Source organism: Ctenopharyngodon idella, chromosome 7, assembly GCF_019924925.1.
Source record: "Ctenopharyngodon idella isolate HZGC_01 chromosome 7, HZGC01, whole genome shotgun sequence".
Taxonomy (NCBI): Eukaryota; Metazoa; Chordata; class Actinopteri; order Cypriniformes; family Xenocyprididae; genus Ctenopharyngodon; species Ctenopharyngodon idella.
Window position 1 is genome coordinate 25,692,313 of NC_067226.1, and position 17,981 is coordinate 25,710,293.

Here is a 17,981-nt window from a genome sequence, read left to right on the forward strand (position 1 = left end):
GCTTGAAAGATTTCAAACAAAAGGAGGGCATTCAATAACAAATATTCAGAAATCTGACAGAATGCTCTGTTTCTGTCATTTATTCTGGTATGTTAAGGTTAAATAACATACCAGAAACTTATGATTCGACATTAATAATTATTTTGCTTTACATTTGTGCGGCTATAGATTGGTTTTAACACGCACACACTCAGATCACACTGTTTTTTTATACTTAATAATTGGCGACATCATCATAAAGTGAACATTTGGGTGTTTTAGGGTGCCGTTCAGGTGAAGCTGGAACTCGGTCATCGTGCCCAGGTCCGAAAGAAACCCACCGTGGAAGGTTTTACGCACGACTGGATGGTGTTTGTCCGCGGACCGGAGCACAGCAACATTCAGCATTTTGTGGAGAAAGTCGTGTTTCATCTACACGAAAGTTTCCCGAGACCAAAAAGAGGTATGTGAAGCGATTTATTATAATTGTGGATTCTTTTGATTATAAAAGCTGGGATGATGTGTGATCCAGACTGAATGCACCTTGATGCTTGCAGACCTTGTCTGATGGTCTACTGTAGCGCTGCAGGGACAAAAAGTGCTAGATGTCAGCGATGCATAAATAAGTATTTTAGCAATAAATATTTTGCATTCACGTGTGTTTACTTGAATAAATGTGGATAACTTGTTTGTCTCTTTCTGTTACCATTGACAACGCGCGGTAATGAGCGCGCGACAACTTATAAAAAGTTTCCAGAATAATGCGCTAGAATAATAACTCAGTTTTATCCTTTGGTTAGTGGACTTGTATATTGTGTTCTTATGGAAATTTAAGGATTTTCTAATCTCTGACAGTGTATGTATCATGGTTGAACATGTGAGTTCAAATGAAACTGAATAAAACGCTTTATTGTCGCGTCGTAATGAAAATGAGACCGGAGTTTTAAAAACATATATTTTTATTTACATTTTTTGCGTTGTTTGTCTCATAATTTGAAATAATACTCACATTTTTATTCCCTAGTTCTCAATTAAAACGGTATACAGGTAATAGGCTACGTAAAAATGTATCCCTATACACTCTCCCATATTGTGCTGTTTTTGTGGGTCCAGTAAGTACATGGAAAGTGTTACAACCCTCCCCGTCTGGTTAGACATGGTATTTATTTCTTGATTTTCAAACATGTAGATCTGTGGCTGTTATATGTCAAACATGAGAACCTACTGATTCAGATAATACCAGTTATGTCATTTAAGTTTATTAAACAGTTACCTCCAAATTGTTTTCTGTTTTTACAGTCTTCTACAATCACCTCAGAAGGTTGTTGGTCATGTATGAAAGTGATTTCAACCCCTGTAACTCATTCTCATGGTGTTACAATGTTTCCCCTAGTTATTATAGTTCACATATACTATTATTAGACAACACCAACAACAGGACAGTGTGTGTGTGTGTGTGTGTGTGTGTGTGTGTGTGTGAGAGAGAGAGAGCGAGGGAATGAAAGCGTCTGGTGGTCTGAAAAGAGGAATGTAGGAGTAGCGGTTGATGAAAGCCTTGGAAGGAATTAATTAAAATATTTGCTGGTTTCCTCCCCTCGCCTGAAGTGTTTAAGCTAAGTTTGCTGTGACGTGCAGGGCGAAATGCTGGAGAAAGTCACTGTCATTACACACCATTTGAAGCGAGCATTTGCACTTTATTGAGAACAGTTGTTAGATCTTCTTTGTTCCAGCCAACTATTGCATGGGGTGTTTTTAGCGCAAATTGTGCATATACGTCACGAAGATAAGTGGATTTTTAATCATGCAAGTCACAGAAATGTACAGTCGCATACATCCTCGCATGACAGAACTGTACTGTAGCTAAATTGTTTTGATTTAACATTTTGAAGCTTTCTAAGACTGTGTTTTATTGCTGCGGTGAGAAGTCAAGCCACACAGATTGGAAAACTGCACAGAGGGACTTAAGTTTATTTTGCTTCTGTGGACAGCTCAAGATGCATGGCTTCAAACGTATGCTAATATTTCCCTCATTCCTTTGCGTTATAGGGTTCGTACTATGTCCGCCGCCGCAGGTTTGATTTATGCCACAGAGTCGTTATGTTTACGTAAGATCTGAAAGGGATGTGTGCTTCAGATCAGCTCTCAGGCTGTATGCGTGTGGTGGTGACAGTGTGGTGAAAATCTCCCCTGCTATATTTATTTTCTCAAAACATTAAAACAGGCTGTAAATCTAGGGCCGGACCTAATTTGGAAAACACTCGAAACATGCTCCTGAAGCTCTTCGATGACAAGACGCACACTAAATGTGGGTTTGCTTGAACTTCGAGCCCCTCTCCCCTTTTCTTTGGAAAATGTCTTCCAGGGGCTGCTGAAAAAAAAAAATGCAAAAGCAGCAGGGGGATACTTAACCTCTAATAAATCCTGCCTTATGACACCAGCTTTTAGAGATCCTACCAAACACCGCCTTCGAAGTATATATACCTAAAATGTTTTTGCGTTTTGACGAATTAGTAGTCTAAGTACTTGCTGAGGTCTGCAGCTTTGTTTATAATGGATCCAAAGTGTTTGCTTCAGAATGAACTCAGGGAAGAGGGTTTAAATCACTTAAGTTAATGTAGATAGATGTACATACTTTATGTTAATGACACCTGGAACAGGATTTCCCTTGAAATTTGTACGTCAAATGACTACTTTTGTGAAATTTCAGTCCTCATTAGATCCAGAATAAGTCAAAACGGTGATGAATAAACACTTTGAATATTTACATGTTCTTGAATGCCGTGAAAAATAGACGTCAGTATCAAACACCCCATGTGGCCTTCTGCGTACTCAGAAGATAATTCACAACAGGACTCTCCGTGGAGGGGATGGATACAGAAACCTGCTTTCTTAGACTTAGAATTTATGGTGCGCTTGTAAGGTAAACAGTCAGGCTTATTATTTGGGGTCTCGGGAGGCTACGCCACCCCCCCTCTCCCCCACCTCTCCCTCCTCAGGGCTTTGATCAGTGTTAGCCGGTGTCGAGACGAGCCGAGGGGAAGTTAGAGGGAAACCTTGCGCACAGACGGGCTTGTGTTTGACAGTTTAATACCAACAGTCTCACCATACTGCCTTGAAAGGAACAGCTGCTCACACACTCACTGAGTTCTCCAAAACTCTTTACTCTAGTAGGGTGTGTTCTGTGGCAGCAAGTCCCTTTTCTCTCTCTCCTTGTTTTGTGTTTGAAGCCTTGGTAGTATTCGATGTTACCCCTTTCACAGCTGTTGTAGATTACACATGTTGCCTCCCTGTCTCTCACAGGGTTATGTGCTTCCTTGTGCCTTTCTCACAGTAATGCAGAATGTAATTTAAAAAAAAAAAAAGTATCCACCTTCCTAGATGTTGCTGGACAAAAAGCCTTATCTTAGTTCACCAAAAAAAATTGTCATCATTTAATCACCTTGTCTTTCCAAACCGTTCTTTATTCTATAAAACACACAAAAAAGATAATTTGAAAGGCGAACAACATTGGACGTAACTGACTTTCTTTCTTCACACAAAAGAAGATACAATGAAAGTCTTACTGGTTTGGAGTGACTTGAGGGTGAGTAAGTGATGACAGAATTAAAATTTTTGGGTCAACCGTCTTTTGATTGGTGCTTTTGTGGATGTTTCCCAATTTCAGTAATCATAGCTACCTGGACATTTAAACAAAGGTGAAAAGTGTTTTTTTTTTTTTTTTTTTTTTTTTTGGGCTAGGATAAAGGGAGCGAACAGCCATGATTAGCAGGCATGCTGTGTAGCCTTGGAAACCTGATATTTTGTGCTAGTGCAGGAATAGGGGGGCAACAAACCCAAATAAATGGAGTGGAACATGGACGTTCATTTCACCTGCACTCATCTATGCCAGTTATACCCTCAAAAACATGGTTCGTGACAAGTCGCCATCTTCTACTTTGCTGTGGAAAACGTTGGTGTTTCTAGTCTTTCAGCCAGGGACACAAACATTTGGCTGACAATCTTGCGTCAATTAGGCATCCCATTCAGATACTAAGGTAAACAGCTGCCCACACTAGGTGATGAGGGTGTGCAGAATGTGTGTGATGTATTTTTGTATTTACTGAATTTATCTAGCCTTTTTATTGGTGAGGGTATAAAGAGGAAATGATAAAACAAGATTGTATCATCATTACATCAGTGGACCATGTCAGTATGTCTCTGAATTTGCTAGATTTGACAGTACACTTGAGCCCAATTGCTGGAAGAGCTTAAAATAACATCATCCTTCTTCTGTTTTTACTGCAGCTTCATCTATGCTCTCTGGTGTTATATGGAGAAAGCAGTCCTTTTAGTCTCTGTAATATAAACTCTGAGGTGGCATTCTTGCGGGAACATTCATTGTTGTAAAGGATGCTCCTATATGTTAATTGAGATATATTAGAAACAAACAAGTGAGTAGTGCTTTCTTGTGGAAAAACTAGCTGCTGTGAGTCAAGGGTTGGACTGAAATCCTTCCCAGTATTTGTCTTCATCTATTGCTAAGGTGTTTTTTCACGGTGTTGCTAGGGTGTTACCTACTGGTAGGAGACTGCAAAACAGAGACAGTCCACTCATAACAGAGACAGTCCACTCATAAATATATGAATGAGAGAAATGTAACACTCAACAGTTCTGGTCTTCTTTTTCAGCTGCCTTGTAGGATGACCACCTGTGTCCCATTTTGCAGGACAGTCCCGAAATAGGGAGCTTTTTGTAATAGTTAAAAATGCGTTTGGTGTTTAAAAATCCATTTGCGCAGCTGTCATGTTCTAGCTAGAGTGGGAAAATGATGAACCAATGCTTTCGTAGAGAGGGTTTTTTCTCTGCTGATGACAGCTACGTGGACTGTCAAAGGAACCAGTGTGGACCTCATCAAAGTCGTTAAATACAGCTACACCAGCCAGGACTTCTTCTAGACACGTACTGGATAACCGCCTGATTAAACCTGCCAGATCCAACTTACCACTTTTATCAGGATAAGCTTGTGCTTGCTACTAAGCTTGTGTATATTTCTGTTAAAGCTGTTAAGTTATCAAGCAATATCTCATGCAAGTTTTTCCTTTGTGTTTTATATAATGACCAATAGGAGGTGCTCTAGGCATGTTGCTTTGACTGGTTTTCCCATAGACCCTAAAAAAAGATGGACAGCGCATCTCTGCTTCCTTCCACTGTAGAAAAATGAACTAAAACCAAACTTATTCGGAAAACAAACACTTGAACATAGCTCTGCGTGAAGAGTTAAACTACCTAACTACCTAAAATGACAGAAACCATCTTTGGAAAAAAATTATTTGAAATGTAATTGGATTTTTTAGTTTGGCTCACGTCCCATTTGATTACATGGAGAGGGTGGGGTTTAAGACCTATACTGCAGCCAGCCACCAGGGGGCAATCGAAATGCTTTGGCTTCACTTTTCAGGACTTGTGCGGCACACTTGGGTTTTCCCTGAAGAGATAGACATTGCTGTTAAAAACAAAAGTTTAAGAGTGATGCATGTTTTTACCTTGAAATGAGAGTTCTGTATCTTCATTAAAATCAACAAATACAAGTTAAAGATGCACTGAATCCGGTAAAACTCATTTATTGTTTGCACAATCTAATAATAAAGAAAAATAAACTAGCTACTTAAAGGGTTAGTTCACCCAAAAATGAAAAATTATATCATTAATTACTCATCCTCATGTCGTTCCACACCTGTAAGACCTTCGAAGCTTTACGAATCATAGGTTTTGAATCAGTGATTCGGAGCGTGTATCAAACTGCCAAAGTCACGTGAACTATTGCAGTTTAAAAACACTTATGACGTAATGAAGCCTCATTTACTGAAATCATGTGATTTGTGGCGCTCTGAACCACTGATTCGAAACAATTGATTCGTAAAGATTCGAAGCTTCCTGAAGCAGTGTTTTGAAATCGCCCTTCGCTGGATATTGTGGAATAAAGTTGCTATTTTGTTATTTTTGGTGCACAAAAAGTATTCTCGTCACTTTATAATATTAAGATTGAAACTGTAGTGACAAACTGTTTAATATATTTTTAGTAGCTTTCTGGGCATTGAAAAAGAGAGTGTTATTGCTGTCTATGGAGGCCTCACTGAACCATTGGATTTGATCAAAAATATCTTAATTTGTGTCCTGGGTGAACTAACCCTTTAAGGAAATTTATTTTAGTGTAAATTTTTTTTTTTTTTTTAAACCTACTAGCCTGTTATTCAGTTCATTATGTTTTAGTAGCCTGAATATGTCCCATAGAGTAGCCTAAATTACATTGTATCACTCGAACCTGGGCAAATTGAGTGATAGTCACAGAGCCAGTCACAATTAACAAAGCTTATTTGGCGATTTAAAACATTAACATGACGTCATGGCAAATAGGCTTTCCAACTAATGTAAAAAAATCACACACATGTCCCACATTGTCCCACAAATATACTGTCTTGCAACAGAGCAATAACCTGCTCTGTTCACCTTTGCTGCCTTAGTTTCCCAAAGTATTTTTCCCAGTCTTTTTTCCCATTGGGATTTTTAAAAAGGTCTAAAGAGTTATAAGCCATGAACCAAACCAACCAGCTATGAGATGAATCACAACATTATAATCTTGATTTGAAGCAAAACAGTATTAGAACATTGGACAGAAAGAGAAAAGCGAAATGAGGGACAATGGGGAAAGAACTACAGTCCTAAAGCATTGCAAATGACTTTCGAAATAAAAACAATGTGTGTGTGTGTGTGTGTGTGTGTGTATATAAACTATTTATTTAAAGATATTAATTAGAGAGAAAGAAACAATATATTTTAAAGTTATTGCAAAATATGCATATCTATATATATATATATATATATATATATATATATATATATATATATATATATATAATTATATATATATATAATATATATATATAAATATATATAAATATACAATTTTTTAAATAGTGTGAGGTAAGGAAACATTCCCAGTGCTTCATAGGATTGAGTAGCCGCTAAAGAGTTTTTCTGGCATGATTTGCTTGTTTCTGTTCTCTGGTGAAGATTTCTTTACAGGTTCATGGGTAACATTTTTCACATTGAATTCCGCATTGAATTTAAAAATAAGTTGAAATACTGCAGATTGACGACTTAAACAAAAGCATATATCATTGATTAACAACCTTGAATGGGGTTTTTACTTCCAGAACCCAACTGTTTAAAAACTGTCCTGCCTTTCAGTTAAAAGAGCCAATCACCGGCTTGTTTACTTTATTTTCAGATTTTATTCCTGATTTGAAATATGTTATTGTCCATGTCAAAATTAAAATTCCATAGTTGACTCAACCTTTTGTCATTCCAAACCTGTATCACTGACTTCCATGAGAACACAAAACAACAATGTACTGGTTGTTTATTTCCACGCAGTTACAGAGATTGATGACTGGAGGCTTCATAAAGGACTCACAAAGTACTATAGAATATCCTTCATGTGAGGAACAACATCTAAAAAATGTAAGTCATTATTCACTGAAAATCTTCATGTCAAAGGGCTTTTTACAACTGCAATTTGAGATCCAGATTTGATTTTTAAACGATTTTGCGACATTGGCTCTGTCAACCAGATTAATGATCAAAAAGAACGATTCATTCACAAATTGGGCATTGTTAGTTCTCTCATTAACATGCCAAGGTAAGCTAGAGCAGATGTCAACATTTTCAGGGATTGAGTCGTACAGACCACTTTTATGATGCTTTGTTTCCTTTTTAAACCCCGGATGCTCTAGTGCCTATTTATTGTAAGTACATGAAAAAAAAAAAAAAAAAATCAGCCAGTTCGTGCATTTCTCCTGTGTTTCGTGAAAGGCAAAGTCACATGGGTTTTGAATAACCAGAATGAGGGTGAGTAAAAGATGAGATAAATTTAAATTTTGAGTGAAGTACTACTATAAATGACCAAAAATGGAATGAAATCATCCTTTAGACGCATTACAAACATCATTGACAATATTTAGTGCTATTCGATCTCTTTAATGTTTTTGACGCTAATAGGTCATTCATCAGTGCCACTCAGCTCTCCCTTCTTGTGGTCCCATAATGATCAGGTCAACATGTTTGCCTGTAGGCCTCTTTTCCTGAGACTTCTGTAAGCCTTTTAACTTTGCGTCCGAGCAGGAGTTGGGGTTGTGTTAGTGTCTTATCTTGCATATGCACAGAAAACCACAGAGTTTAAGCCCTCCTCAGGCAAGGTATGGCTTAGATGTCAGTGGGGGCTGCCTTCCTTTCCGCCCCTATTCTTCTGTGCGCTTGCCAGACCTCTTTCCCCTTGACGGGAAGCGATCCATCCTTGGGATGGATATGAACTGACTCCCTGCAGAGTAGAATTGAGGAGCGTAGGAATTTTATTCTGACAGAAAGTATGATTTATGAAATTGTAGACGTGGGGGCAAAATTGGTGCCTTTTTGTTTTGGAGAGCCAGAGCGCTACTGTCCCTAAAGTCTATACGTTTAACTTGTGAAATGCTCGATGATTTGCGATATATGTGTTGGTGATTAACTTGTGACAGCAAAATTAATAAAGCAACTTGTATACACATGGATAAGTATTTCTGATTGGTGGGTTCTGTCCCAAAGCATCGTCTTTTTATCTTGAAGTTAATTGCTGAAATTATGAAACTGTCCATTTTGTTTCTCAGCGAATTGCTTGGCTGTCTGCTTCAATTTGTTGGATAAAAATGTAAGTTTTGGAAGCACTACTGCCTCTTTGTGCACTACATTTTTAACAGGTTTCCAACAAGCCTTTCTGAGTATCTCTCCGTGCATGGTTGCACTCTTATAATGTAATCTTTTGAAATGATTGTACATTTTATGAGCAGTCATTAACTATGATTTCATTACTGGCATAGTGAGCTGTGAGCATCTTGCAATCGTGTCATTTTCTTGTTCGACAGCGCACATACACACACACACACACACCGAGCTAAAATAATTGGGTCTCTTTCTGGCTGTATTGCATGATATGTCTCCCCCTACATGTGGAATAAATTCTGCCAATTGGGAGTGTGAGTGTCACACATTTCTATTTCCCATCATGCCTGACTGTCAAATCTCTTCCCAGCGAAGGAACTCGCAGTGATCTTTTAACCATGCACATATCATTAAACTGTGAAGGCATGGCTGCTGCCAGCTCACACTTTGACCCGTTTAACATGTCACATGTTTGTGGCTTGTAAAAATTCACCTTTTTGAATATCTTGCATGCACAGTATGGCACATTTTGAATGTGTTGGACCTTATTTATAATAGCGTTAACCTCCAGTTATTGCACTGCGATCAGGATTTTGTGTGTGTGTGTGTGTGTGTGTGTGTGTGTGTGTGTGTGTGTGTGTGTGTAGCCTAAAGCTACCTCAAAATTGAATTTGAAGTTATTGCACCGAATAACTTGAACCGAATGTATTATTTCCTATTTCATTGAGTTTTTTCCGGTTTATTACTGTAAAGCAGCTTTAACAATATCTGTAACTTTATATTATATTATATAATATAATATTGTATTGTATTATATTATACAGTATTATATTAATAATAGTATTATATTATTATTATTATATGTATATATATTATTATTATAAATAATATACAGTCAAACCAAAAATTATTCAGACACTATATATATTTTTTTATTTTTTACTAGTGGGTGCAGGACACTATAGTTCATTTATGTAAGTGAGGATAGCAAAATAAAGTAAACTGTGACATATTATACCCAAAAATTCTTCATACAGTAGACTACCAGTAAAATTGATAAAAATTTGGGACCAAAAATTATTCAGACACTTTGACCTGACCATGTTTTGCTTAAGTGTTATTTGACATAATTAAGATTAATTTTTTTTCTCACACAGTTTAACTCTGAGATCTTGTCATATTTTATTACCATTTTTTAAAACTGTAATAATGAATGAAATGTTCAAGGTGTCTGAATACATTTTGGTTTGACTGTGTGTGTGTGTGTGTATATATAATATATATATATATATATATAATATATATATATATATATATATATATATAATATTGGAATTGTATTGGAACTTTTTTTACATTTAGATTTCACCAAATACTCACTAAAAGTTAATTTTTACTAATTGTAATGATTGACTAACAGTATTAAATGTAATCTTTAGCAAATCTTAAAATGAATATCCATTTTTTCGAACAGTACATTAAAATATTGTGATCCCTGTTCACCTGTAACATTTAAAACTATTGATTTTAGTTGTCACAATTTATATTGGGTGCGTCTCAATCAGCTCCCAGTCCCTAGTTCATTAGTCAGGGCACTGATCAGGGAGTCAGCCATTTTAAGGGCTGTCTCAATTGCAGAATCCTTCCAGGGCACTGAAACTTTCCCTAAAAAGTCCCACAATGCATAGTGAAAACCAGGGAGCATCGATGCTCACTATGCTCCCTTAATGGAACTTCTGAAGTGCGAAACTTAAATCACTTGAGCCAACTCCCTACACCTAACGGAGATGTTTTTTTTTGTTTTTTTTTAAAATACAAACCATTATTTTATTATATTTCAGCATAAACATACATCGCTAGATAGGTAATGAACATAATCCAGCTAACATTTATAATTTATTTACAGCTGAAATGTTGCACGTATATGTAACAAGCAAAGTATTTACCATAATGTACTTTGAATAACATTACAAGTAATGTCAGAATGATATCAGCTCTGCTTTTTTATTCATAAAAACCAGTAGTGATGTTGTACAATGAGGACGTTGTCACGTCACCGGAAATGGAGTCATAAGTGTCCCAATGTGTAGTGAGTCAGCGTCCGTTACTATCCTTACCAGTGCCCAAATTTGTGTACACGATATACTGATTCACGAGCTAGGGAGCTGATTGAGACGCACCCTTTGACAAAATTTAATATTGGCCATTTCTCTATTATGATCCAGGGATGCGTTTCCAAAAAGCATCGTTAGCCAACTATGGTCGCAAGTTCCGTGGAATTGTGTAGGGAACGACACAACTTGTGACCATAGTTGGCTTCGGGAAACACACCCCAGAACTGTAATATTGCTGCATCCATACTAGTGTTGCCAAAAGTACAGACTTTGGTACCAAGTCGGTACTGAAATTTAAAAAATGTGACGATACCAGCATTTCCTCCTAGCATTTTGAGCGCTGTTGAGCGGATTCTTAAACACCACTGATTGGCCATTGTGTTCACATGCTCATCAGATATGTCTGTGATCGGCTACAATGATCAACGCTTCAAAAACACGTTGTAAATAGACATCAATGACATTGATGGATACACGGATACACACGGGAACCTTTGAAAGCAGGCATTAGAAGCCTGCTTTCAAATGTTCCCGCTTTCAAACACTTCCGTGCGCTGATCATTGTAGCCAATCTCCGACATATCTGTTTAGTGCGTGAACACAATGGCTAATCAGAGGTGTTTACTATAATCATCTGTGTACTTGTAAGAATCATTTATAGATTCGTGTATTCAGTGAATCAGTGCAAAGGGGAAAATGTAGTTCCAATCATAGTGTGTGTGCCATATAATGGATAGCCTTCCCAATTATTCCTTAAAATACGACCTTTGACAACAGCAGTGCTTTCAGTACAGTTTTAAAACACTCATTCAAGAAACACAAGGCAGACGGTAGTTTGTAACTAGCATGAACGGCCCTGTAATTGTTTTACGACTCTGCAGAAATTATACCACCTTGTATAGGTGATGCACAAAGGGCTCTGTAGCCATGAAACTCCAGACTGCCTCCTATGCTGGCATGAAAGGAGCGGAAGAGGGAGGGAGAGACAGAATGAAGGGAGAGGGAGGGGGGGAGGCTTGTGAGCAGCAGTCCAAAACAGGAACTGGGCCATAAATGCTGATTTTCCCCCGGTTTGGTGAGTCAAAGGGGGTGAGGGGGAGACGGGGAGGAGGAAGTGGTTTATTGAAGCATGGTTTATAAGGGCTGTCTGTTGGCAATTCTTTCACTCCTTTGCTTTGTATGTGTGCATGCCATAAAGCATTTGGCTCTGTCTTTTCTTTTTTCTTTTCAATCCTGGAAGCTGGAGTTTACGTTTGCATTTATGTTTCTGGCAGAATGCAAACAAGAAAGCACACGTAATGCATTAGTCATGTTTGCCTAATCAGGTGTCATAAGGATGCAAGTCATTTGGCAGAACCTGATGTGCCAATAAGAACACTAATGCAATCGCAAACAGGGCTAATAGTGTTTCAAATGACAAGCAAAATTGAAAATGATTGAAATCACGAATGAACCAGGTCGGAATGAATCTTCTGTGCTGGTATTGAAGATTTATTTATTCAAAATGACTCCATGAACATTTGGCAAGGCTAGTTTTGATTTATTCACTGTGGCTGATTTGCATGCGAACATATAAACATGGCTGAATAAAAAGATTGATTTTCACTTTCCATTCTGCCATCATCTCCACAATCGCTATGATTTACGCAAATTCTTTGTGTGCCTTAAATATCAATTGTTGTACAGCATTTTATAGGCACAGTTAGGAAGCACAAAAATGTTTTGTCAGTTTTTCAAGCACAAGGAGACTTTAATTTGTAACAGTGTTGCTGGCAGGGATGTGAGACTGAAATCTGACCCACAATTCTGTGCTCTCACTGAGGGGGAATCCTGCTGTGGTCATTGTCCACATGGCAGAACGCAAGAAGTGTAAGCTGACCCAAAAACATGGCTGGGAAAACCGTACACTGCCTGAATTGTCATAAATTCCACAGTTTAGCATAACAAAAATCTCTACACTCGATCACTGTAGTTTTCATAGGATGAGTTCCATTATAATTTTAAGGCTCGACTACCTACATTTTTTCATGCTTTTTTCAGTCAATAAGAAGATCCTGTAGTGCATCTGCATGCTGAGTTGCATTATCTTTGAATTGTTGAAAAAATCTGTGGTCTTAAAAATATAGTAAAATTTGATAAATGGAGCTAAGAGTGTCGCTTATGGCCATCTTTAAGCATAATACAAATGGCCGTAATATTTAATAAACAAGCACACATGGTGCTGGCAATGTGTAATACATGTTGCAATTCTGTGGAAATATTTAGAGTTCCATGAACCTGACTATCAGGCTCATTTTTCATTTTTAACTCTTTCCCCACCAGGTGTTTATTATTATTATTTATTTATTTATTTATTTATTTTTTATAGAGTTGCCAGCCAGCGCCAGCATTTGATAATTTTCACAACTTTCATGGCCCACTGAACATTTTGTTTTATGAATATCTGAACATGCAATATCAAAAGAAAGACCAGAGCCTCTGCTTTTACGCAACAAAATATCTATTTTATTTCTAGCTTCATGCATTCTTTTTTTTTTTTTTTTATCGACACTTGAATGTGGGTAAGTTTCATAAAAAAGCTAGCCTACATTTTGAACAAAAGGCTGTCAAAGACTTCTTCAGAACGATGATCATAACAGATTGAGTCCATCAGCACCCCCAAAGCTTGCACAGTCCTGTACCTCTTCATGGCTCGACATTTCATTTGGTAATGTCAGGCAGTTTTGATTTATATGCTGTTTAATGTTTATAATCGTGTAAGCAATACTTCTGTCGCATGTTTCTGCTTCTTCTTCGCCTGTGTTTTGATCCAGAGATTCTGTACTCTTTCAGAGGATGTGTAATAGCGCCCCCTACCGTATAACAGTGAAAATGTGGATTGCCGAAAAATTGTTAATGGCGGGGAAAGAGTTACGTAAATCCAGAGTAACATCCAAGCTTCTTCCCTTTTTTTTTTAATCATTATACTTTTCCCTCAAGAAAACATCAAAACGTTTTTTTTTTTTTTCTCAAATCATTAGTACCCCTCTCCTTTTTTGTTAAGCCTCTATGTTGGTTGCTGAAGCAAAACCAGTTGAGAACCACTGTATTAAACCTCCAGTCTGTTCTTTATCATCATTAGATGACCAATGCCTTTTCTAACTGGGAATGTTGCATGTGCACTAAAATCAATGTAGGGTAAGCGGGCTGAATGATTTCATCATCTATCTGTGCCCACCCTCCTTTGCAGTCATGCCTTAGGGGAGAACCTTTGATCCACAAAGAGAAACTTAAAACAATCTAAGAGAGTATCAAGCATACTCTGTCTCAAAGGATCCGCTGCACAAAAGTGGAACTTGCGTTTGCTGCTGAGAGTCTACTGAGGTACAAAGTAACACTATCCCCATTTATCTCAGTGAAGTGTAATTTATTCTTCCACCTGAAAAGACTTGAACTGCTGAAGGGAATTGATCTTTCATTTAGACGAACGCAAGAACAGTCTGAATGGTGTCCACATCTTTCCCTATCTGTCTCTCTTAAAGTCCGAACAAAAGTGAAAAAGCTTTAATGGCATGACTGGAACAGATTACAATTTTACCAATCATGTAGAATAGTGGCAATGCGTAGAAACGGCCAATAAGTAAGACAAGGTAGAGTGAAAAAAGGAAACAGTACAAAATAGGGTTTGGAATGACGAGTGTGTGTTTTTTTTATATATTATTTTTATTTATTTATTTATTTAAAGTTCTGTGACATTTTAAATTTGCCTTTTCAGCAGTTTTAGTAATACCCCCCCTTCCTATATCTCTTCCTTTCTTTCTCATTCTATTCACCCACCTTCTCCTTCATCTAGTCTTGGATGTATATGGGGATAATGTATATTTTGCAGGCTAAGTGAGGTTAAATGAATGTCTGTCTGTATTAGCTATGCAAAATGCGTGGGCCTTTCATAGTTGCCCACAGTGAATCAACAATGTTGATGGTGGATGGTGATGATTCACTGCTTTATTATTATTCATTGGTGAAATGAAACTGTATCGATTTCTCCATAATGAATTTTAAGTTATAGGTAAGACCACTGGCTAGAATGTTAATTCTCAGTAAAAAAAAAGATGTAGGCTGACTGACAATGGTAAAGTTTGTAGGCTAGGCCACCAGAATTAATCTTTTTACATGAGAGAAAAGCAATAAGGAGGAGCATAAAGGCAAAATAATGAGAAAACTATAAACAGAGGGTAGATTTGGCCATAATGGTTCCAGTATTTCACCTTTACTTGCTATTTTAACGTTATGACATCACTGTTTGTGGGCGGAGCCTTTTCTCATGTGGTGCAGTAAGATTTTTCTTCTGTTCGGTGTCTCTGAAACCGTTTTATTTGTAAGCGACTGTCTACTCATAGAAATTCCTGTGTCTGGGATCTATTTTCCTTAATTTAAACAGGATCCCTATATGCATTTGTTCAGATTACTAAGTGATTTTTGAGACTAGAAAGCTAAAGGAACATAATATCAAGAAAAAGAGCCCTTTCTTGCTGATGACGGGTTGACGACAGCTCAGCTGGTGGTCTAAAATATAGTCTACCTTTGGGAAACTAAACCTTGACAAGCTGCATAGCTTTCTGCGGTGAGGTGAAAAAAGCATCTTGCCGGAAATAGAATTGTCAGAGCTTTTTCACATGGCATTTTAATGTACCGTAGTATGGTGCCTATTAACGGAAGTGAACACACTAGTTTGGTTCTTGTTAATGCTGCCCAGTTAATGCCTTCAGGGCTACTAGAAATGGTTAAAAAAAGGGGGTAGGTGTTGCTATTTCGCAACCCCTAATGGTCAATTACTGGGATTTAGACCTTGATTCCAAGGTTTGGCTGTGGTTGTATAGTTAAAGTCAAACGGGAATGCTGTGTCCTTTAGTCAAGGGTAGAAATGTTTTATTGTTATTTACTCTGTCTGGCTGCTAAGGTTTTATTGTCATGGTGGAATACTACTCATACCACAATGCATTTTATTGACTCATTATGTCTGCAAGTAAAATTATACCCTGAACACACATTATAGATAGAGCAGGAAATTGCATTTGTTAAGGGTTTGTGAATTTCTGTGAGGGCTAGTTTCAATTTTGATGCATTCACATTTTGCAGATATAGGGTTTGGGTGCCTTAGAGTCTGTGCATATTTAGTTTTATCCCCAGTCTTTGTGCTTCAAGGAGTATTATGTAGCCATTTAGTTTGGAAAGATGCCTTTTAATGCTTGTTCTCTCAGGGTTTTTCCTGGGTCAAAAAGGTCTTCGGTGGTGGCGGATGAACACGGCCAACCACACACACAGTACAAAATTCCCTATCCATGTGAACTGGGAGCCCATTATTACTGACAATAAATCCAAAATAAATGCAGAGAAACAGTTTGTAATATTAACTTATCCTATGTATTCATGAAATAATTAAGCACTGTCTGCACGGATCATAAGTCAAAGTACAATTTTATATTTAAAAATCTGTAAATTTATATGTAAAAAGTCACTGATTTGAAAGGTTAATAATAAAATTAACAACAAAGTAACACATTACACAGAAAAAGTTTTTTAAATTTAAATACGGTTGTAAATCCAGAAACTTTGCTAAGTATAGTTGGCAGCATGAAAAAATATTACATACAGAAAGCGAGCAAAGATCGCTGCTATAACCATTGAAGCTGTCAAATACAACGCAAGGTACACAAAGCTGCACTTTTGCAAAAACACCTGCTATAATCAATGAAGCTGTGTAATGAATCTCTTGTGTTTATACTTTGTTGGTTTTAATTAAAGGATTCACAAGCAGGCAGAACTCGCGCTAAACAAAAACTGTCATTTTGTGCAGTGTTGAGCGGATTCTTAGTAACTTGTTTAGTAACTTAAACAACTCTGATTGGCCAATGCATTCACACACTCAACAGTTCAAAAGCTCAAAACTGCAAAAACTGCATAAATAGAAACCTTTGAGGCTCTTCACAGAGCGCAAACACGAACACTCTTGGAAGCAGTTTAAAGTGGCCCTCTATGCAGGTACCGGTACTGCAGCATGGAACATATCGTCACATTTAAATGATCAAATAAATATTTAGTGGGACAAAGATACATTTTGGTGGCCGCCAAAATATTTTCAATGCAGGAAAAACCATGACTCTGTTGTTGTAAATTCTGCACTGCTGCTTGGTGAGTCCCATTCAAATCTTGCAATGTAAGTTGATTTCAGCATGCAGGTTTGTCTTATTGTCACTGCTTTCTTCCATTTATTTGATGACTTGCTTGTTTTGTAATCATCCTGTGAAGCTGATAACCACAATCAATGCAATGCTATTTAGAGTCTTGGAATTAATTTAGATGCTGCTGAAGTCAACCTAAAGACATTAAAAACCTTCCTGCTTCACAAACAGTGTTGACTCATATGTGGTCTCAGCACTTAACTTTTGTCTGTACTTTAACACTTTAGCTTGTTTTCTTTCTCATTAAGAAAATAGTTTTATGTTTTTCTTTATGCAGTTTTTTTTTTCTAGTAGGAGTAGTGAAACCCAAATCTTTTAGTCATGCAAGCACCCAAGATAGAATGCATGTTAAGTATACTGCACACTTGCAGTGCATTGTCAAAGCATTCATGTTTTTGTTTGTGTACTTGGATAGAGTATGTTTGTGACCATTGTATCAAATGTATTTTTTGTTTGTTTTTTATTTGATTTCGGTGTCAGTAGCACTTTACAATAAAGTTTGTGAACATACAGTAAAATGTGTGAACACTGGTTATTGCATCAGGTATCATGAACTAACAATGATAAACATTTTTAAAGCATTTAGTAGGGGTGTAACGGTACACAACTCACTGTTCGGTACGTACCTCGGTTTTGAAGTCACGGTTCGGTACGGTTTTCGGTACGGCAGGTGGGGAGAAAACTAAACATTAAATTGCTATTTTTTTTATTAAACAGTGGTTTACTGGACAAATTGTGTTTTTGTCTTTAAATATATTAAATTAAATTATAACTAAAAGTTTAAGGATAAAAAAAAAGATCTTTGCTAATGCTATAAACTATGTAGGGAGCCCTTACTTGAACATTATGCTACTATAATATTAAAGGTTAACAACTGAGCCTAAACTATTAGCCTAAATTCAACTGCTTTTTATTTTTAGATAAAATAATCAAC

At 37.1% G+C, this 17,981-nt stretch overlaps 1 protein-coding gene across 2 annotated transcripts in view; it reads left to right on the forward strand.

The window, feature by feature from the left end:
- mllt3 (MLLT3 super elongation complex subunit) overlaps positions 1-17,981 on the forward strand; it is a 56,956-nt gene that overhangs the window by 358 nt on the left and 38,617 nt on the right. For both annotated transcript variants that reach the window (XM_051901386.1, XM_051901387.1), the window contains exon 2: positions 262-442. In XM_051901386.1, coding sequence (XP_051757346.1) covers positions 262-442 — 181 coding nt within the window. The remainder of the gene's footprint in view (positions 1-261; positions 443-17,981) is intronic.